The 23,063-nt window shown below is 39.0% G+C and overlaps 1 protein-coding gene across 2 annotated transcripts in view; it reads right to left on the bottom strand.

The window, feature by feature from the left end:
- LOC111571618 (zinc transporter ZIP11) overlaps positions 1 to 23,063 on the bottom strand; it is a 182,643-nt gene that overhangs the window by 51,053 nt on the left and 108,527 nt on the right. The window contains exon 5 of one of the 2 annotated variants that reach the window (XM_023274873.3): positions 22,361 to 22,502. In XM_023274873.3, the coding sequence (XP_023130641.2) occupies positions 22,361 to 22,502 (142 nt within the window). The remainder of the gene's footprint in view (positions 1 to 22,360; positions 22,503 to 23,063) is intronic. The other variant, XM_023274874.3, reaches the window with a different exon arrangement.

The following is a 23,063-nucleotide window of genomic DNA, read 5'->3' as shown; positions in this document are numbered from 1 at the left end:
TTGCTAATTGATAGTGCATCATGCTGCTGGTGGTGATTGTGTTCTCACTCTGTGTGGCTCTGTTTGGGTTGACTGCTTACTGGATTGGGTCTCATTATCCTTGGATCCATTTGGTCTGGCTGTGTTTAGGTCAGAATAGAGGCCACAGTGTGGAAGTGCAGCCCAGTGTCTGCTTCAGACTAGATAATATTAGGGGTGGGAATCACAGAGTAACTCACAATAGGATACTGTCACAGTATAATGTTCACAATAACAATGGTGGTGCATTACAGCAATTCTAGGATACTTGATAAATAGCAAAACAATCATCCACAATACATCACAATATTTGTGGAACTGATTAAGAAAACAACACTTTTTTTGCTGCTTTGCAATTTTTGCGTGTTTTATTTTCATCATTCAATTGTAATAATATGTTAATCAGGGTTTGGCAATATAGCTAAAAGATTTATCATGGTAAAATGTTTCATTTTACTCAACATTGATAGTTAATAATAATGACCTATATTTTAATAAAGACCAGCAGAAAAAGGGTCAATTTAAATTTCACCACCTTACTTTGAATTTAGGCACTTTAAGCCTATTTATCACAGGTAATTTAAATGTTACTTCACCTCTAATCCAAGTGGCTTCTTCGGTTCTGACTAATGGGGAGTCCCAGAATATATAGTCACTCCAGGTCACATGGCTAATGGTCCATTAACTACCAAAGGCTCACATTCCTCTTGGTGTGATTTTTGTGAAACCAGGTGGTCCACCAACAACGACAGCAATCATGGTGATGGGGCATGCCAGTTTACACAACAAAGGATGTGAATCTGCCAAGTCAGGAGTGATACTCTAATACTCCCTATTAGTCAGAAGTGAAGAAGCCTCTTGGATGAGAGGTGAAACATCTTCAAAAACCTACAAGATGTCCAGTTCATTTTTACTGAAGCTCCTACGATTATCATGACCTGGATGACTGAGAATCTTCACAGACATATATCATTGTATAACTGGACAGGACACCATTCTGGCCTTTGTCCATAATGTCTTTGTCCCTAATGTCTAGTCCATCAGCCTTTGGAAAAGGCCACTCACTTACATGGAAGTGGTGGAAAACACGTGGTTGTGGATGTCTTTAGTAAACAAAGCTCACCTTGTAAGGGCAATTATCAGTTCCTGTCACCCTCAGCCTCCACCAGGGGAATTCTGTGGTTATGGACAAGGTTAAAAGATGCCCAGGTGACTGCAGACTATCACACCTGCATTAGAGCCAACTGGGAGAGCGATGGAAGGTGACAGAGCTCCATTATCAAGAAGTATGAACCAGGGAGGAAGCACACTTGGGGCTTGTTTGTTTTTCTTATGGTCTTTCAAGGCGATTTGCATTGAACATACTTTAGTGAAAATGTCCGACATTCAATTGCAATATTTATATTATTATCACTGTTCACGAAGAGTCTGTCACCGCTACATATCGCTGTCGTTTTATTGCCCAAGCCTGGTATTAATTCAACCAAGTGGCTGTCTGATTTGCTTCCCTCTGCTGTTTGCCATTTTCCCCTTTTGGGTTTCTTCTACTTCACTGCAGTTGACTTCTGTTCACATTACTGTTGTTTGTTTGATAAGCACTGGCACAAGGAATCATTAAGTAGTGACTCTGGTACGTCAAACTGGATGTAGGAATCTGTGCAGTGTGCGTGAAAAAAAAGAGCGACTTGGCATGAAAGTAACCCAACCTAAAATATATATTGTCAAGACAGAAAATAAGCACAAGCCAAATGATTGTTTAATCCCAATGCTGCATAAGTGACACACGATGAAATGGTAAAATAAAGATTAGCAAGATCATAATGTCATTTCCTATTCTACCACTGTGTAACTTGTCCACAACATTGACTAACAGGAGCCCAAAACCAATCCAGTTTGATCCAATCCTCAGTAATGACACTGCATATCTGTGTGATTCCAGTAGTAAAACTCATGCACTGCTTATAGGACTTTGACTAATCAAAATATAGTTGTTCAGCGAAAAGTCATGCTGATTTGACTGCTGTAGTTTCCCCTCACAAAGACTGTGAAGCAGTCTAAGTACCAGGATTCTCCCTGTCTTTGTAAAAGGCATCATCAGTGAAATTTCTTATGGTCACTGGGATTTTCCCTCCAGTCCTCCACTCTTTCATATGCAGCTCTGTATGTTTTTTTTCTTTGCTCCTCATTAGATTGGACAGGTCTGAACAAATTTGTGGTGCTCCAGCAAACAGCTTTCCTGCAAATTGCACTGAGAAAAAAATTACCAGGTTTCTTGGTAAGAGTTTGCTTTTGCTGGTCTGTGACCAGATAATTGTTCATGTCTGTCACTTCTGATGGGGATCACAGTGTGGTGTCGTGAATTTAACAGTGATTATAAGAGAAAGGTGCATTTTTCTTTAAATCATTCTATTATCACCCCTGCCTAGAATAGATATTTATGCATTGAGTATTAAATTATCGCTAATGTTTCTACTATTACTACACTTATCAGCCACAACAGTAAATTTGACTTACTATAACACTGAACATCTTGTTACAAAAAGATGTTCTGCTGTTTGGATCCTGGAATTCATGTGGATGTTATTTTGACACATACCTCCCACCTAAACATTGTTGTAGACCGAGCACAAGGTGACAAGGCAAAATCCCTACCTGACCAGGAGGCCAATGCCACTGTTTGTTGCCCAGGGTTCCTGGAGATAGTTGTAAACATGAACACCAGATCTGGTCAAAGCATTTCATTTTGTCATTAGCAGACATATTTTCTAACAGTCCCTCAGAGATGCTCATTGAAATTGAAACTACATTCCTGTCTGCCTGCCTTATTTCTGCTTTCCTGCTAATCTCGTACTCTTTGTTGTCACCCAGTTTTTTAGAAAAGGCACAGAATACAAAATGTGAATTAGTAAGCACAGACACACACAGACGGAAGAGGAAAACACACTTGCATTAATTATTATTTAGCAACATTTTTTGTTTTTGTTGCTGGTTGTCAGGTAATGTTGGCTATAATTTATAATGTTTGAAAACCAAATCATGCATGAACTTTGCATTCCATTTTATCATAGAAGGATAGAAGGATTCCAAAACCACAAACACAATAAACAATTCTATTATGTATGATTAAATAGCCGTAATGGACACTTAATGTATGGTCAGTTCTTCAGAAGCATTTTTTCATGATGTTTTATGCATTGCCATGTAATGTTTGAATTGTTTGTGGGACTCATTTTGTTTCTATACGGATCCTGAGTTTGTGGTTTCGGACATTTCAGAAAAGCACAAGTTTGCAGTAAAGGAATAAATGGAAGAGAAATATAGCAGAGCCAGTCTTTTCAGAATGATAATGCTAACAAGATGATGCAAAGCAAGTACAAAGTTCACCATAATCATCACCTACTTTAGCAACATTTGCTAATTAGTACTGAAGACAAATTGTAGCTGAAGCAGTTGGGACTGCCATTAGATCTGCAGTTACTAGGTTGTAAAAAGGCTATTGGATAAACTGAAATATTGACCAGATTATGGTGCTAGATTGAAAGTTAATGGGTCACAAAGACAACTACAATTAATCCTGAGGTGGACATGAATGTGTTCTAAATAACCTCTATTATATATAGAAAATTTTATGGAAATCTATTCAATAGCTGTCCAGACATGCCAACATTGCTTTTGGCGATCAGTGTCAGGGGATCTCCACAGTCATCTGGATTACTACGTCTGGGGTGACAAATGTCTGTTCAAAATTTCAGTCTGCTCTCCTTCCAAAAATGAACCTAAAGAGCCTTTTTTAAAGCAGCTTATTGTTGCCAATTGTTTAGAATAAAGCAAACTCTGATGGCCGTTAATAAGTGCAAGTAAAATCTCTGCTCGTGTCAGCCTTTAAAACCGGAAAGATGTTGTTTCAGCAATGCTTCTACAGGTCATATCCAATGGCAGGGACAAGCAATCCATATAGTTGTTCATGTTGGAGGACTTGACTTAATCCATCGATCCATTTCATTTCTTGTTAGTCCATCAAATATATGTTGATATATTTCAATCTGGACCAACTGACTGATAGACCAGCACCCAGATCAACAGCTAATAATGTGTAGCCTTTAAGCCCTGATGACATTTTAAAGGTTATTTTCAAACACTTACAAAAAAGCCCCTTCAAAGCCATGTACAACACAAATATTTGTATATGCTTCATATCCTGCCCATAATTACTGCTGCTCTTCACGTGTTTGTTCTGTGGAGTGCAGATGTAATTAAGTCATCTGAATTTTTTCTTTTTATCATTTTCCCTGTCAATACTGTCTACAATTTATAATAACCATTTTAATGGCACTGCACCGTGTTTTCCTGGTAAGATAATTGCCAATCAGCTCAAGTGAGGAGAAATTACTAATAAACAGGATGTCATAAAAATAAAGTATTGATAAAAATGACATAAACAAGTGAAAAGAAAGAATGTGTTAGAGATTGTTCAGAAAATGCAGCTTCGGCACCATTTCAAGTGGTCCTGGTGTTTTCTACCATGTCCAAGAGCATTCGAATGCATGCTACTGATGATGTAATTGTTTCAAAATCAGTTACTAGTCAACTGCAAGTCATGACTTAAATTGGAGAGCTTAGTGAATTTGCTAGTAGGCTCAATCTCTGAGGGAGGGCTGCTCCTAACAAGACAGGGAAAGGCTATGAAATGATATCCAAGTGTTTCCAAGTGCCAGTGGCTACGGTGTAAAGCATCATCAAAAAGTAAAAAAAATTAAATAAAAATCTCAAAGCGCGTGGTGGAAAGTCAAAAATGACTGCTGAACTGCTAAGGATGGTCGTGTGAGACGCCAACAGGAATCCAAGCATTACCACCAAGATAATCCTGATGACTCTTAGCCATTCTGATACCAACATCTCAAAGCAGACACTTCAGCACTGAACACGGTTGGTCTCCATGGACACAGATCAAGTAGGATTTCACTTCTCCAAGATAGGCCAATTAGAGTTTGTTTAGCCTTTGCAAAGATCCGCTGGACAAAAAAAGAAAGCTTTTGGTCAACTCTTCTGTAATTGGATACTATGAAAATGAAGCTCTTTGGACCCAGGGATGAAAGCATTTTGGAAACATATAACCCCAAGAACGCCATCCCCACAGTCAAGCATGGTGGTGGGACTGTAGTGCTTTGTGGGTGTTTCATAGCTGATGGACCTGGCAACCTTGTCAAGATAAACAGTATCATAAAAAAAGAAGTCCACATTAAGATTCTGGGGGAAAACATCAGTCAGTCGGCAGAAAAACTCATCCTTGGTCAGCATTGGACCTTCAAACAATACAATGACCTGAAACACAAAGCCAGTGGTCAAGAAATAGTTAATCGAACAATATGAACATGTTGAAGCGACCAAGCAAGATAACAGACCTGAATCCATCCAAAATTCTTGGATTAAGATGAAAACCAGATTGATGATAAAGAAGCATAATATCTCAATGTCATTTGTCAGTTATATATGTAATTTTCAGCCAGAAGAAATCTGTTAGTCAGCTGTATATTTATCACAATCAAAATCTGGCACGGGTTTTAATTTTTTTGGTCTTAACTGTAGATATCTAGACTGTGTAAATGTTATGGATGCCAGTTACTCTGTACACCATTCTATCATTTAAGTTTAATTGGCATATTAAAGATTTTCCATCAGTGCGATTGTAATTGTCGCTGCTTAAAATACCTTTGGTCTTATCACATACCAATTATAAGTTGAAGCTGAAGGAAGTTTTGTATTTGACTTCTGCAGCTATATTAGGAAACCAGAGAGAAAAGTTTATTTTAAAAAAAAGAGATGAAAGATTAGATCAATTAGCCTCTTTGCCAGGAATAAAGTTGTGGACCTGAAGGCTTTTTCATGTTGGACAGCTTGCTGATTCAGTGGCTGTCAAGAAACCTGCTGAGCCGAGGAACTATAAAGACATAGAGAGATTTTACAGAGATTTCTACAGCTAATTAACTGCTGCAGTTTCCGTTCCCTCAACACTTCCCAAGATTGACACACTGAAAAGACCAGAAGTGCAAGAAGGAAAAACAAGTACAGGCTAAGTTCTCTGTCTCTGCTGAAATCTGTATGTGACAGCCTGAGAGAGTGAGAAAGTAAGAAAGAAAGGAATAGAGAAAGGCAGCGAGCAACATCAATAATACAGGAAGAGTAATGCACCTGTGATGAAACACTACAGTCAGTTCAGTCAATGGGAGATTTGAGTGTTTGCCCCTTTGGTCTCACTCTACAGGGAACAACAGTCTCTTTATCACCTTCATCAAACCTTCCTCTTTCTTTCCTCTGAGGCTTAATAGAGGATAAGGAAGCATTAGTGTTTCTCATCAAAAAGCTAAGCACTGGGGTGGAACACACTGGCAGGGAATTTTGCAGCAGCACTGAGATAAGAGGACCAGGCTTTTTGCCAAAAGGTTGTTGTACCAACTCCTGATAAAAGAACTGTGCAATAGTTTGCAATTTTGCTTCAGTTCTAATGGACATACAGATAGGCAACTATACACAGGAATGGACATTATGCAACTTATGCGTTTTTGAGCAGCTACTACGTTAGGCTGTGACTTAAAACAGTGCTCAGAAGACTACTTATTTTGAGTCTCACTAGATGACTGGTGACTGGTGCCAGCTGTGTCTTTATTTATAACATAGGACAAATACTGAATGTGCTGGAACTGACAATTATTCAGTAAGAGTTGAAATAAATGATTGATATTTAAAAATTCAAGGAGATTAAGAAACATTTCAAATTGAGAGACTTAATGTGCCACTATTTCCCCTCTCTTTCTACTAATTTGGAAAGGCCAAACAGGTGGGATAACACGTGATTTCAATGTAAATGCCCTTTAAATAAAATGCTATAACTCCCCTGCTTAGAACTACACAGTACTACTGCATACTGGAAAAAACACCTTGCACCTTTTAAGAGATTTTGCTTTTAACTGTAAGAGACTATTTTAAAGTGAAAAAAAAAAGATTTGTACACTTTTGGTCTCACAAGGGTTCATTATGTTCTTGTTATACTAAAAGTACAAAAAAAAAAAATATATGCTTTTGAGTACAAAAAAAAAAAAATCCTCCACCCATGCCTCTAGTGTGAGTGTGTGGAGAAAGTAAATTGAATCGCATATTTATTAACTGTACACTGTAGTAGTCATCTCGTAACAAGGCTCCCACTGTTGTTGTGATGTGAAATCCCATTACTTTTCCATTACGTCCCATTGAAAAGTCAAGCGAGTATGTTGCGCCTCTGCTTAGACGAGCCTTACAGAACAAGTAGTTTTGTCAAAAATGAGGCTCACTGTAGAGAAAATAAATGGGATACGTGACAGAAAACGTGCAGAAAATCTAGCACTGAGCAAACCTTAACATACATTCCCTACTTCATTAAATACAACACTTTAAAAGCACTGAGATAACAAATGTATTTGCTACACTGAGCATGTAAACATGTAAAATACATGCACAATTACAGTTACATCATATATCATGACATACTCTTTCAACTATGCAAATTGCAGTCATTTTCAAAACAAACTCATCTTTTCATGCAATTATCCTCAATTAATTTCAAAATTAGTACTGCAACTTTTCAAAGGCATCCATTTAAACCAATCTGACATCACTCGTGTGGACAGCGTTGTGTTTCAATCTCAAACTAAGCATCAACCTCAGTGAGGTTTCCGCTTAATCCTGTCTTGTGCGTAGACACAACTTCATATTCAGCTTGTCAAATGAAAAACACTGATGCTGTGTACAGAGAAAGGGACTAGAAACAGTGCTGAGCTGATGTCAGCAGCGGTAACAACTAATGAATCCACATCAGCTGCATTAAGCAATAAATGTTAAAATGAAAGGAGTGTATTAAAGATGAAATAGGAGAGAGTGACTTACATGCAGCTTACAAGTGCAGCACTGTTTATTGTGGAGTACAGTGCAAAACTTAGATCATATACCATATGCCAGAACAGCTCTGACCTGTCATGGCATGGAATCCACAGCCCTCTGAGGCTGTCCTGTGGTATCAGGTACCAAGATGTTAACAGCAGATCATTTAAGTCCTGTAAATTATGAGGTGGGCCCCCCATGGATTGGACTTTTTATTTTCTAGGGAATCCCACAGATTCTCAATCAGCTCAAGGGCAGCACCTTGACCTCTTTGTCATGTTCATTAAGCCATTCCTGAATAATGTTTGCAGTGTGGCAGGGAGCTTTATCCTGCTGAAAGAGACCACTGCCATCAGGAATACTGTTGTAATGAAAGGGTGTATTATGGTGTGCAGCAGTGTTTAGGTAGGTAGTGTGAAGTCTGTGGCTCCACAGCAATATACTCTGCATGCACTGTGTGTTCTGACAGCCTTCTATGACAGCCAGCACTAAGGTTTTCAGCAGTGTGTGCTCCAGGAGCTGGAATCAGACTACATAGGTCAGTCTTTGCTCACCATGTGTCTCATTAAGTGCTGGCTGTCTGTGTCTCTGTCACTAGCTCACTGGTTGTCCTTCCTTAAAACCAATTTTCATAGGCACTAGTTCCTCAAGAACTGACTGTTCACTTGCTGTCTACTATGTCCCATCCCTTGACAGATGCAAATTTAATGAGATAATCACTGTTACTTCTTTAAGCTGTTCATGAGTTTTTTCATTTTGTGACTGATCGGTGTAATTCATAGATCTTTTTCTGTCTGGGCCGAACTATTATAGAATGACCCGCCTGAACCTTTAGCTTGTCTTAAGTTTTCCTTCTGAAGACTCGCTTTAATTTTAAGGCTTCCTTGAAAACGTTATTTAATGACTTATTTTTTAATGTGGGAGTAGTATTTTTACTCTCCCCTTTTTAGTTCTTCTATCTCTGCCTTGTCAAGGAATTTATAATTGCTAAGTTCTATAAATACACTTTATCATTATTATTATTATTATAGGTGGATGGGAAAGAAAAGACAGGAACCTGTGCACAAAATTAAAAAAAAAATTAACAGTTGTTCCTTAGAACTCCACAGAATTCCACAGCACAGAGTTTGACTTTGTCACCTGCCAGGTGAACACTCATTGTTCGGAAGAGTTACTGCTGTTTTGGCAAAGCCTTGTCTGGGAGTCTCTGCATAGCATGTTCCTCATTCTGTTGTTGTACAGATGTAGGCATAGTGTTGCCAGAACACCAACAGATTCTGCTTACAATGCATCCCATCCTTCGTCATGCATCTCAGGTTGAAACCCATATTCTTTTTTTTTTAGCAGCACACCTGTCTCTCTTGTCTTCTCTGCATCATCTTGTGGCTTACTGGCTGTGGATGCACCACTTTTCGATGCGCCTGGAGCAAAGAAAACTTGGCAGTATACTTCATCACTGTCTACATTACTGAATGCCGTCCTTCAATACCTGCTAGTATTAATGTCCCCGGAAAAACACTGCAGAACTAATCTTCCAGTTTCTTCTTGCCTATGGCTGTATCTCTAATGAGGACTTTTAAAGTGATGTTAGATTGTTTACCCATGTTAACTTTTTGCTTTCCCACTCAATCACCTGTTTCTTTGCAGTTCAACCAGTTCAAGACCAATTGGCTGCAAAGAGCAACCAATCAGTTGCAGTACTAAGTCCTGATTTAATGTCAAGCACGTGCAGAAAGGGAGAGTTTAGTATCAGCAATAGCTACACTCGTCATTATTAGCTCAGCACAGGAAAAGGCATGAGCAGGAATGGTACCCTGTGCGTTTTTGACCACTGTGCAGCAATCAACATGTGTGTCAATGTGCTCAAGACACTAAGAAAACTAAGACAGCCTCCGTGCTGTCAGTTCCATGCTAATCCACTAGTTGACAGATTCCAAGAAATGTAACAATGCACCCAAAAAAAGCACAGAACAAGACTGCTGGGAGGCAAATTGTAGGTTTTGAAGTTTTCCAAAAAAAAGCAGCTACTGCACATTGAGAAACAGTGAATATAAAGAATATTTAGTTTTTTTTTTTTAAAGAAAAGAAATATTCTACAGGATAATTTAATTCTGGATCTGGAGGACACCTGATCAACTTCTGTTTTTACTAATCAATCAACACAGAAAACCACCATCCAAAGAAATCTTTTCCATCTCAACTACCACATCTTTTTTCATGCAGCATTCCCTATTGAAGGAATTTAAACCCAAGATAAGTCTTCTCATTATCTACTCTCCCTACAACAAAGCCACCAGCAGCAGGTTAGCAAATGCAATTATTTGGTTTCAAAACATTGAGGATTCTGCTGTAGGAGCAGTTTTTTTTTCCTAATTTTATGGAAGTTTTGTTTCTTTTTTAGAACTTTAAAAAGAAAATGTGCATTTTTGATGTTCCGAGGAAGACCGACTTGGATGTGCACATGGATACCCTACATAGACCATAGAAATTTAGAAGCAATTATTCCTTTAAGGTTGATGTAAAACTCTGACAGGGACATTTCCAAAATATCCAACATCCAGGTGCATGATGTGGTTGGGAATATGCATTAAGACATTTCTCGGATCGCAACTATGGTATCACCTCCTCCTCATTATAAAATATAAGTCAATAACTTGACTCCAGTTTTTGGCCTGAAGCCTATGAGAAAATCTTAAGTATGTGTTTTTTTTAAAGAAAGATTAATTAAGTGACTTACATAGAAATGTGAATATGGAGGTTTATATTTTGCAGGGTACTTGCTACTTAAAATTTAATGTGAAATTGAGATCTAATCCCATTTGTCATGTCCTACTACAGTCCAAAATTCAATCTGAAACACTAAATAAACAGAACGCCATAAGGCACACTTTGATTCCTCCTAATGCTGACTGAATTATTTAGAATGCCATGCATTAAGTATGAGAAGGAACTGGAATAGTTTTGTGTGTGCATGTGTGTACGTGTGAATACATGCATCTTTAAACAGGAACATGCTTACAAGGGGCTTCTTACCACTTCAAATACCTGGAGAGCAGCAGGAGGCAAAGAATTGATCTATTAAACATGTTTCATCACTTGTACAGTTGAAGAAAGAGCTTGAATCTACTGAAGATGACAGACTGAAACATCATCTCATTATCTGACAGCATTATATTACTGTTCTTTGTCCTGCAGTAAAATCCTGGTGTAAGGGTGCGTTTGTCTTCCTTACTCACAAACAGATAAATAATTACAGCAATATTAACTTCACTAGACAATTCCATTACAACCAAGTCCAAACCTATGACCCAAGTGGGTTAGAATCCAGTCGTATAGGGTCCAACTGCATGGCTTGGGTCTTTGTGTCAAACCCTGTCTCCTCAAAAATTTTCACTCGCATACAACTAAACTGCATCCACATTTTGAAAGAAATTTATTTTCTCCCCAAAATGTGATGTTGTAGAAGGCTTCAAGTTTGAGGGAGCTACAAAGTCCACATAAGCACATAGGAGAGGAGGATGGTGGCATAAATTAGCAAAGGCCCCTTGAAGACCAGTATTTGCATCCTGTGTGGGACACTTATTCTTCGTCTTAAGTTCCATTTACACTTGCCTTTTGGTTAGGCTAAGGCAGCAAAATTACTTGGTTAGGTTTAAGGCCGTTGAGCAAGACCCATAACCCTTCCTGCTCAAGGTGCACTGTACCATGGCTGATCCTGAGCTCTGACCCCAATTGGGATATGCAAAAACAACATTCACAATGCTGTAAAATGTATTTGTGACAACTAAAGGCTTCTAATTTGAAGGAAAATATCATGGTTTGGGTTAAAATATAACCCACTCCATTTTATGGGTTACCGGGGGGATGAATCCCTTGTCATCTAATCTATGATCGGTTGACTTACAATGAGCAACAGTAGAGCAACACAATAAATGGCAAAGATTTGTGAAACTCATTTCTGATTTGTCACAAACAAATTCCTTTAAAGCGCAGCTGGGGATGCAGTGTCATTGAATAGGAACTGTTTTTTTGGGAGACAAGGCTGCTGTGCCAATATTTCTAATATTCAAGTGAAACCGCAGAAGGAAATGTGTTTTCGAGGACAGACAGAAGGTCTGCAAAGACCAGGAAAAATGGCAGGTATTACTACTGTTTACTAGTGCTTCTTATTAAATGGTGATTATTAAATATTAAATAGCTCATAGTGTGTGTTTCAAATCAAATTGTTCAAAGTCTGTATTTTTTTTAGTTAATGCCCTTGAATTTTTCCACAGGACAAACATTTTTTCCTTTTAATTTGAAAACTGTCCTATGTAAGACCGACAGCTTTGTGCAGGTGTCTCTCACATTCTAGATTTTGTGTAATTACCTCATTGCATCACATTATGATGAAGAGGTGCAGATTTACCAACTGTGTCACACCGGCATGGTTCGCCAACAGTGCCAGAGCTGCTGTCATTATGCACTCCCATTACGCACTGCTGTGGCTTATTATAGCACACGAGTCATTAATATTTCACATGCACCTGTCGAACATTACAAACAATGATATTTCAATTACTATCCCAAACAACCTGAAAGATAATCAATGACTCCATTTCTAGTCCTGTTATGTAGCGCTTTATGATGAAGGATCAAGTGAAAAGAATGAAAGTGTCATGGTTTGCCATTATTCATATTCATTCTGCTCTGCTGGGTTTTTCCATTCACTAACCATGCTGTCATTTCAGACCAGCCACTCCCACCTGCCCTGTCAGTTAATCACTTGATCTTCCCTGCCACCCTGCACATCTGCATCCATTTCCCTAATTAGTCCTCTCAGCACTTACCGCCGGTTCACCATTCACCTTTTGCCAGGTTGTCTTTGTGCTTCCTGGTGTTGCATTCCAGCGCTCTCCAGCTTGTTTGTATTCTGTCACAAGCCCTAGGCTCTGTTGCCGTCTTCTTCCTCTGTTTTTATCAGCGTCCTTGTTTTTGCAACCTTGTAAGAAACCCCTTCTTTGATTCAAGGACACTTGTTTTATTTTAATGCCAGTCTCACACTTCAGGTGCCTCAGGCTGATTTTCCCTTGTTTGACCTCTCTGGACAATTGGAGGAGAAATCTTGTCTGGGATCTTGGTCTGAGCTGATGTTTCGTCCGGATTGTTTGGTAATGTGAAGGTTTTACAGGTCCAGTCTTAGACCTCCTGAACTGGGTCTGCCTTGATAATATCAAACATGTTGGAGTGAAAATGTGGATGATTATCACACTACTATAACCAAACTTTCACTAAAAGTATGCTAAACATTTTAGACCGTGATGCTACCTCCTGCAGTCTAAGCCTGTGTCTTCTGTCTTGCTTGTGGGGCCTAAATTTTGAGCACTGACTGAAATGGTTTCCCTTGTGCAAAGAAAAATGGGTGACAAAAAAGATGTTTTAAAATGTCCTTTGTTTATCCCTTTTCAAATCCCAGCGTAGGCTGCAAATCTGTAAAACCGTTTTACCAAGTAAATGATGTAGATTCTGTCTCACTGGCTCAGGAAAAAACAGTGCGTGATGATTTTAATGGATTATTCTGTCTACAGCCTTCCTCAGAAAACAGAAACCACAATGATGAAGGGAAACGTGCAGATAATTGGTGGAAATGTGTGTTTGTTTGTAATGTTTACTTTTTTGTATTGTATTCCCACACTATGGGACCAAGACGACAGTCCTTTTAACCCTGTAATAGACTGGTGACCTGTCCAGGGTGTCCTCTGCCGTCACCCCAAGTCAGCTGGGAAAGACTCCAGTCCCCTGTGACCTTAATGAGGATTAAGCATTGTATAGATAATGGATGGATAGATATCCAGTATAAATGTTGTAATGTTTTCTATTGTATTTGGTGTTAACGGACCAGCATGCTTTTGAGTGGCATATGTTAATGTTCCTTTAGAGGCTACACTCACATCGTATTACCTGTTTCATACAGGAGTTAACAATTCAACATCTCAATCCATAACTAGTGGATAAACATTTTAAATTAACCATAAGCCTGGAGGCATAAATGCGATCCATTCTGGCAGAATAAACTCTTAAATTGAATCATTATGCCACATAATCAATAGGCATATTGCTTCATCTCTGCTTTCACTTCAGGTCAAATGATGTTGTCTAGTGTTTGTGTTTCATTTGTAGTGCTGTGAAAGGGGCTTCTTAGGCCAGGCTCACACTGCAGCAGTTTTATAATCCTCACAGATGTTAAAATCCGGTTGCATGACACACGTATGGGAAAACTTCACAGATATTGTTCTCTCTAATCTCAGACAAGGACACTCTAAAAGAATTCAAAATAATGGCACATCGCACACGACAGAATACTATTAAGAGTATCGTGCCTGAGGGAGCCGTCGGGGAGCAGTGCATGACCACACATGATCTATTGGGGAAGAAGATGGAAACAAAATGTAGAATGTGCTGTGGTGGTAACAGTATTTTGTAGTGAGTAAAAATAAAGGCAAAAGGCTAAATGACAAGATAAAAAGGATGAGAAAATGGTTGGGAGGACATTAGTTGTCAATTCTTCACCAAGAACTATCATATTATTAATCATCCAGATTTGAACATAAGATAACATGAATACAAAAAAAAAATTAACACAAATTTTCTGGGCTGAACAGCTGAACTGCTGTTACTTAATTCCCAGACCACATTTCTACTCTGATTCTTGGGAGGGTTAAAATGAGGTAAATCAGCCCCAAAACCCCTGTAGTGTGAGTTTAGCATTAGAGCTCCTAAAAATAGGACCTATATTCACACTTTTGAACACGTCTGTCTCAGCAGTAAGAAAAAAAAAAAAAGCAATTATGGTTCTAAGCAGTTCTAAGCAGCTGAGGAGATTAGAATAAAGTAAAAATGGCAAAACATACCATCCACATTCATATACCACACATCTCAAAGGAACAGATGAGGCTTTTGCTTTGTTTATCTTCTGTGATGGCTAAAAAGACAGCAAATGCTGCTGCACAGAAAGGTCTTTGAAACTGAGAGGTCACTTGGAAAAATACTAGATTTCTGTCAAGATGAGGCTGATAACAAGAGGAAAGAGCTGTGAAATTAATCGAGCATTTTCAGATAGAAACAAGAGACCAGCCACCAGTTATCTTAAATAATTTAAAGGCAGAAAAATCACACAAAATAATGAAGATAATTGAAGGATGCTGAAAGAAGAGGATTTACTGTGTGAGTGCATGTAAGTATGTAATATTAATGGCTTGGTTACTAATGTTACTACTGACTGTAGATTAAACAGGGCTTCAGAGATATGAAATAAAATGGTGTGTGTGCGAAAGCCTCACAAACTCAGGCTTGGCCAATGTTCCACTGAGTCAGCTGAGACTGATCTGATGTACAGTGTCCAAATAAAGGAGGACAGAACCGCCAGACATAACCTACTTGTCGCAGAAGCATGTGCTGACGCGAACAGACATCTCATCCTCCTCTCCTTCCTGTCTAGCCACGTTCAAGTGCGACCACAGATTAAGGTCAATACCGAAGACACAGTCAGAACACTCAACATCCCAGACACAGGCCTTGAACATGAACAAGTCCAAAGTAATCAGGACCATAACAGCACTCTGCTGTGAGTGGAGATCAGCATGATATAATTTTATAACCTTGCATTTCTTCCTTTTTTCCAACACGGCGAGGCAGTGAGAGTTCAGCCTTCAGGTTTGAACAGCATGAGCCCTGAAGCTATGATCAGTGTCTCCTCTGTGGCTGTTGTTGCACTAAGCAGGAAGACAGGAACTCCGACATTGACGCTGATGAGCAGAGACTGAATTACATTTAGGCTTTTGATTTGTATTAAAGCACGAATCAGTATTTACTGCATGAGCATAAAATGCCAGGGGATTTGAGGTTGGATTTGTTGTCAGCTGAAATACAACTTGTAATTCAGTGAACCCCCTCCCCAAAACACAGATTGTCCGATAAGTTGAGCAGACCTGTTTGTCATGGATTTCCCCACATCACAGAGTTGTGCATATTGTTGCATAAAATATACACTCCATGTATGCAGAGACTGGACAGGGGTTCCATTTTTTCTTTACAAAACCAAAAATATAAAAGCAAAAGTGTAAGAAGTGGATGTCACATTGTACTTCTCTAAAAACATTAGCATGTCTGCCTAACCAGTACAACACCTAAAATAGTAACCTATGGTACTTCCATGCCCAGCAGTTTTTAATACAGCATTGTCTTCCAGGGGTTACGGTCATTGTTTTTCAATTGTGGAAGTTAGCATAGCTCAATTTGTTGCTTTATTTTTGTGGATTTCTGAGATTGCTTTGCTATGTTAGCATCTGTTTTGCTTCATTCTTTTGTTTGATTGAGGAAACCCACAGACCCTGTTTTTAGTTTGTCTTATATTTTATTAGTAAGCAATAAAAGACTTTAAGTTTTATGTTGCTTCCCTGTACCCCAGCAGATTTGGTACGTCTGACATAGCTGGAGAGGTTTAGTTTGAAGACACCACAACGTAAATGTACGATTGCACCAGCAGTGGTTTGCAGCGTAAGTCAGCCATAAGAATTTTACCCAGGAGACGGAAGCTTGTGTCCCATATGGGACCATTTACCTACTTGTTAGAAGCTTGATCAGGTTTAGGCACCAGAATTACTTGTACAGAACATTTTGGGGCTAAATATGAGCCTTTCGCAACATGTTTAAAAGTCTCAATCCAATTAATAAGAGGTTGGCTGGTACTGGTAATATGTGACAAGAAAATGTAAACTCAAAATGCCATTGAAAAAGCAGTTTAGCTACATAGGAATGCATTGTTTGGGAGACAGGGCTGGATCCACAACCCGACCTGTAACCCTCAGGACCCAAAGGATCCATTGCCAGGAACCACAGGACATCCCAAGATTCTACATCAATGTCCTTATGGTACAGAATGAAATGGAGCACAGCTGTTTTGACAGCATTAGTGGGACCTACAGAATATTGCACAGATGGTTTTAATGTTGCTTCTGATGAAAGTATACAAACAACAGAATGAAAGTCAAACCTCTCATCCAAGCGTGTAAGCTATGCAGTTAAGCAGAATTATGGTGTGGTGAAATAACAGCCTGATCTTACAGTTTGTCTTACGAAACATAATTAGGACTAACTACAGTCAGGTAACCCCCAGCTGTTCTACTGCAGTCACTGGAGAACTCTGCATTGGGCAGCAATACGGCAATTCAGCCTTTCTCAGATAAATGATTCACTGTTTTTGAAGTATAAATTTGCATAATAAACTGACACTGGCATGAGGAAATACGGCTCCTTATTTTCAGAATTTCCTACATAAACAGCAGATTGGATGTGCTGCATTCTGAATTGCACGGTCAAATATGCAGTGACTTATACCGCAATGTGATCTCCAACTGGGGCACGGGAATCAGCCTGATCTTATATATATGCTCCTTTTTGTTTACTGTGTTGGTTGACTGATTTCAGATGTCCTCAGGCTAACCACAGGGATGCAATAAATTTGTAACTGATTCGTAATCCGTAAAAGCTCGCCTGAAATACAGTCAGTAAATCTGTAGACTTCAGAGCTGCAGGAAATGTACCATCACTGTGCACAATGACTAATGCTGGAATTCATTTCTATGTTTGATAACAATGAAATAATAGCACTGTTGAACAGTAAATGATTTTTCAAGAGTGCAGGAACATTATTTGAGCTGTAGCTTAAAAGAACAATGCCGCTGTCTGCTCAGAAACAGGCTTATTCTTCCTTCTCTATTTTGTCTGAGTACAGTCTCCTAGTTCTTCAAGTTTTCAAGGGTTTCTGTCTTTCTTCGACTTGTTCTCCAGTTGAGCACCTCTGGCTGTCAACTGTGAGAGGTGCCTGAAAAGGAACATCAAAGCAATTCAAGACTTCTCACTTCAGATCTAACAATCAGCAACTGTACCTGACAACAGTCCTAACATCAATGAAAGTTCCCTGAGTTTTGAAAGTATGAAAAGATGCCATTATCATCACCATAAAATCTCAGTGTATATGTGAGGTCACTATGACAGTAATGGAAATGTAAAGGAGGAGTGAATCAGATAAAATGACTGAGATGTGCACACGCAGTCACAAAAGAAACAAAAAAAGAAGAAGAACCCAATCTTGCAGCAATTTTGATTAATTAGCAGTCCTAAGGTTGCTTCCAAAGAGTCTGTGTCTGCATGAATTAACTGAAAATAATGAAAATAAATTTAGCAGACAGTTCTGTATGTCAGCGGGAAAGGCAGGTGTGTAATTAGCTGCATTTAATTTAGGTGGAAGTTTCAGAGGCGTGTCACTGCAAACGGCACCTCAATGAAAGTGTCTTCCTGGACATGTGACTGGAACTAATGTTATTAGTTCCACCTATGCTTCTTCTGCTTTGACCAGTCAAAATATCTGCTCTGCTGTAAAAAAGATGGGCTACTTTACATAATTATAATTGGAGACAACAGAAAAATAATTACACAAAAAAAAGAGAAAAAAAAAACGTGTATTTGCTGATGTCTAAAAAAATCAATTCCCATTGGCACATTTTTTTCCTATTGTTAATTAGTCACTGATGGGATTCTCCAGGCAAGGTGCTAATTGACAAAGATTCCATGTGAGGCATTAAGTTTGTGCTACACTGAGAATATCCCAGAGGAATCATTTCCTTTTATACTGTACCATTATTGAGTGAGTGGAAAAAACACATAGTAATTAACAGGAGAGGTGTTGCCAAATGGAGAAGCGACCCGTAAAGGCCAGTTCATGGTTTCTGCATGACCGATGCAGACTCTGAAAGCATACAGCAGATGCACACGTGGTTCATTCCATACTACAAGAGCCATGTGTCGGTCTGCTACACATACACCCTCACATTGAACTCAGAAAAACGCACAAGGCTTCAGTGAATGTTGCTGAAAGGATGTGACCTTGCACTTTTTATGGAATTTGCAGCTACAGATTGAGCCGGAGCACGGCGTCAATGTCAGTAATTCTGAGATGATTGTTCACAGCAGGAAGATATATCACAGGACTTGTGGAGAATTTAGAACTTCCAACTGTGTTTGCGCTCCGTTAATGGAAGGCATGCACAAATCAAAACACGTCTAACTTCTGGCAGTAACTACTACAGTTACAACTCTTGTAAGGAGTAGTTATAAAGTTGTGGATGAAGGAGAATCTCTTCACACACTCTCCAGCATTTATTTTAGGCACCACTTGTTTTGTAATTGGCAAATTTGCAGTGGAAACAGTCTACAAAGTCAATTTTGGGCGGCTTGCAGACAACCAAAGGGTGATTCACAGGGACCCTGGCAAAATTTTTTTTATTTATTTTTTTTTATTTATTTATTTTTTTTTTGGCGGCTTTATTAGATAGGCGCAGTGAGAGAGAGACAGGAAACAGGGGAGAAGAGTCTGGAGAAGACATGCAGCAAAGGGCCGCGAGCGGGAATCGAACCCGGGCCGCTGCATCGGGGACCAGCCCCTATACATGGGTCGCCTGCTCAACGCGTTGAGCTATACGGGCGCCCGACCCTGGCAAAATTTATGTAACACGTACCCTCATGGATATTTCATGGAAAGCATGACATGGCCTTAAGTCAGCATCTTGGTGAGAGAGTGATGCATGAGAACTATGTTTCTTGTATGCTGGCAACTGTGGTAAGTCACAACTGTTCCCCCTCTTGTGTTGTGCAACTATTTACATATTGTTATTCTATGTTGAGCTGATAAATGTTGGATTATTTGAAATAAACTTCTGTTTAATCTATTAAATATAGCAATAGTCTGAGTGTTAAATCTGCAACATGACTCTGTCAGGCAAACTGTGCAGAAAGTAGGCATTTTTTAATTTCCCATAGTTGTTCAAGGACACTGTAACACCTGAGCTTGGGCTGGTCCAGTCACACTTGGTAGTGTCTGTCCATTTGATTCAGTTTATTTTAGGTGGTGGGAAAACTGTCAGTCAAAATGTGCCAAAGCAACTGAAACAGAGACCCTCCTTTTCGAGTGGTCTCAGTCTGCTCAATGTGGAATATGATGGCAGCTGGATTGCGAGCTGGAAGCAAACAGTGTTTTATAACACTTAAAAACTTTTTTGTGTTATTGTATGAACTACACAGTGCAGGGAATGATCTGTAATAAATGAGAGAAGGTGTTCTGAGCTGGTGCCCTCCTCCATGCACCTTTGCATTTCCTCATTAAAAGTCAGTGGAACACAGCAGCAACTCCTTTGGGTATAATTAGATAAAAGATGCCTTGTTTTCTTCCTCTTTCTACTTGGTCGTCACTGTTTGTGAGTCTCAACAAATAATGCTCATTATCAGATTTCTCAGTGTGAGCTCTTTGTGATATTAGAGAAGAAAAATAAACACATAATGTCTACAACAGGGAGCGTGACGTGCTGTCAATCACTATCATCTCATTACTCCGCCTAGGAACAGCAGTGTTATGTGACGATCGGCAGACGTTTGTCTGTTTGTTAGCAACATTACTCAAAAACGGACTAAAGGATTTGGATGAAATTTTCAGGCAGGTTCAGAAATGACACAAGGGTCAAGTGATTAGATTTTGGCAGTGATGAGTCTTATAGCCTGGATCCGCGTATTTGTTAAAGATTTCTGTATCATTGCGAGATAGCGTCAAGGCGTCACTGTAACTCTGACTACAAGTGAATGCTACATCAGCTGCCTGCTGACAATCACATGATTGCGATCCTATTAAATGACATTGTGGGGGTGTTTGTGGGGGTGTTTCCGAATCCCATCAATTCTTGCTGCCCTCTACATCTTTAGGTCACACGATTCAGTATCTGTACATTTGCATAATACAGCCTGTGCTCAGTGCGAGGTCATTTTGTTTGTGGGGACATCTATATTAAATGGCCAGATTCTATAGTGCCGTGATTTCTGACACACATTTTTTCAAGATTTCTGGAAGTCGGAATTGATACGATGATTGAGTATTGCTCTCTCTGAGTGCTTTTCTTGTTTCTAGTATTTGCTCCACTTGCTCTTGTATATAATTTGGTTTGAAATCTAGAGTCTCTTTGATGGAGAGTCACTGCTGTACTTAAACTCCATATAAACACAGACAGACAGCCAGCTTAAGAACAAATGAAACATAGCATATGAATTAAAATGTCATTATATCTAAAATGGTACCAACCAACAGCTTCCTAACAAACATATGACTAATTTCCTTCGCACAGCTTGCTCATCAGGCTTCTTTTCCACTTCATCTGATTTGTTTTCCTGCATTCATTTCTTCGACAATTTTCCACCTTGATGTACTTATGTAAATGAGTATCCATTCTGTGTTTAATAGCGAATTATGATATAATCTTTCTTTGATTTGTTGGGAGATGAGATGTGTTCATTATCTCCACACTTCAACTGCAGCACAGCACAAAATTAGACTCTTTTCTTGTCTCGTAGACGAGAAAATGTATTTTATGTCATCGCAATTTTAAAGCAATCTAGACAAGTGTGACAACGTCAATGTGTAAAACAGTACATTATGTCGGTGACTTATTGGAGAAATTGTGAGAGATTGCTTGTAGAGAGGTAAGAGTTCTGAACAAAGGATAGTTTCCCAAGAGCAATCCCGATTACAGTTTTTCTCAATTGCTTTGGCACATTTCTCAGATCAGAATTGAAATTTTCAAAATTACTTTTGCAATCTGCACATCATTGTGTTACTTGTGCACATCAAAAAAAAAGCTTCTCATTTCTTTGAACAAGTTGCAAATGCTTTGGTACATCCATGCAAATGATTATGTAGAATTCTCTGCTGTTTCCTACATCAATTGCTTATGTCATGTTGATCAAAATGTATTATAATGGGTCTCTGTTGAATAATCTCACCCTCCACAACATTTAGGCATTAGTTCATCACATAAGTCTTTACATGCAAAATGGTTGAACAAATTGTTATAATATGTCAAGGATATTTCTATACATTTGCATTAGATTTTTTTTTCTAAATCTAATAATGCCAGGCCAACAGGGCTGGAACATAACCATGGGTGCTGAGATGAACTAAGAATTTTGAGCAAGAGACTGGCTTTTGCAGATAATGCATGGTGTTTTGCTATTTGTACAAACTGTTTTGAGAAATGCACTTACTATTTTGCAAATGTCGAGGATGATTCGAGAAATGTACCAAAGCGACTGAGAAAAATCATAAAACACCATTCATAGTTAGTCGAAAATTTAATGAGGTGTACGGGACAGATAAGACAGATGGAAAAAAGTGGGAAAATCAGGACAGTGAAAAGCCAGGAGAGAAGTAGCCATCAGAGAAGCTTCAGGTGAGCATTCACGGTGCCAGTGCAGCTGCAAATGCTTGTAAGATCCTGTGATGACATGTGATATGCTTTGTTTTTCTGGAATCCAGCACAAAACCGCTGATGTGGGTATATGAAGGGAGGCTTGCCTGAGAGAGGTCCAGCTCTACCTATCCTGATGGTCATCTCGTCTGATTCCAGTTGCTGGAATGAAGGCCCCTCCTCTTTTTCTTTGGCCAGTTTGGAGTCAGGGGGCAGAGCCAAGATAGTGTGGGGGTCAGTTCCTACACCCTAATGAAAGCACAGAAAGACACAGAGGCTGGTTAAAATCAGTGTTACACAAAGCAGATTGACACCAAGTGCTGTATAGTTAAAATATTTCACACAGTTACTCCATTTTCAGGACAGTTTTGGATTGTTACATTTGCGGAATTTGTCTCTTCAAAGTGCATCTGATGAATTTAGGTATGTTTACAGATGATTTGATGATTTAGGTTATAGTTTTGCACAAGTGCATCACTTTAAAAAAAAAGCATAATACAAGTGTATTGCATAGCCTGTGTTTTAGAGTTCAGTCACCCGTATCCAACAGATCACCACTTACCTGTATCTGCTGACTTAAATGCGGTATGAACCAAAAGAAAACCAATAAAACAGTGGATAGTCATAGAAAACATTTTCGGAAGGCCTTCATTACTTTTAATACCCTACAAATGAAACACAAACTGTCCGTAACACACTGTTAACAAATTTGCACAATCGGACATCTTGCAAGCTCAGTTGTTGCTATGAGTCGCAAGTTTGGGAAACGTTTAGTGCATATTAGTGATGCAGACATGCATCACTAATAAA

The sequence above is a fragment of the Amphiprion ocellaris genome, chromosome 18 (assembly GCF_022539595.1).
Source record: "Amphiprion ocellaris isolate individual 3 ecotype Okinawa chromosome 18, ASM2253959v1, whole genome shotgun sequence".
In the NCBI taxonomy this organism is placed as follows: Eukaryota; Metazoa; Chordata; class Actinopteri; family Pomacentridae; genus Amphiprion; species Amphiprion ocellaris.
This window is presented reverse-complemented; position numbering and strand designations above follow the sequence as displayed.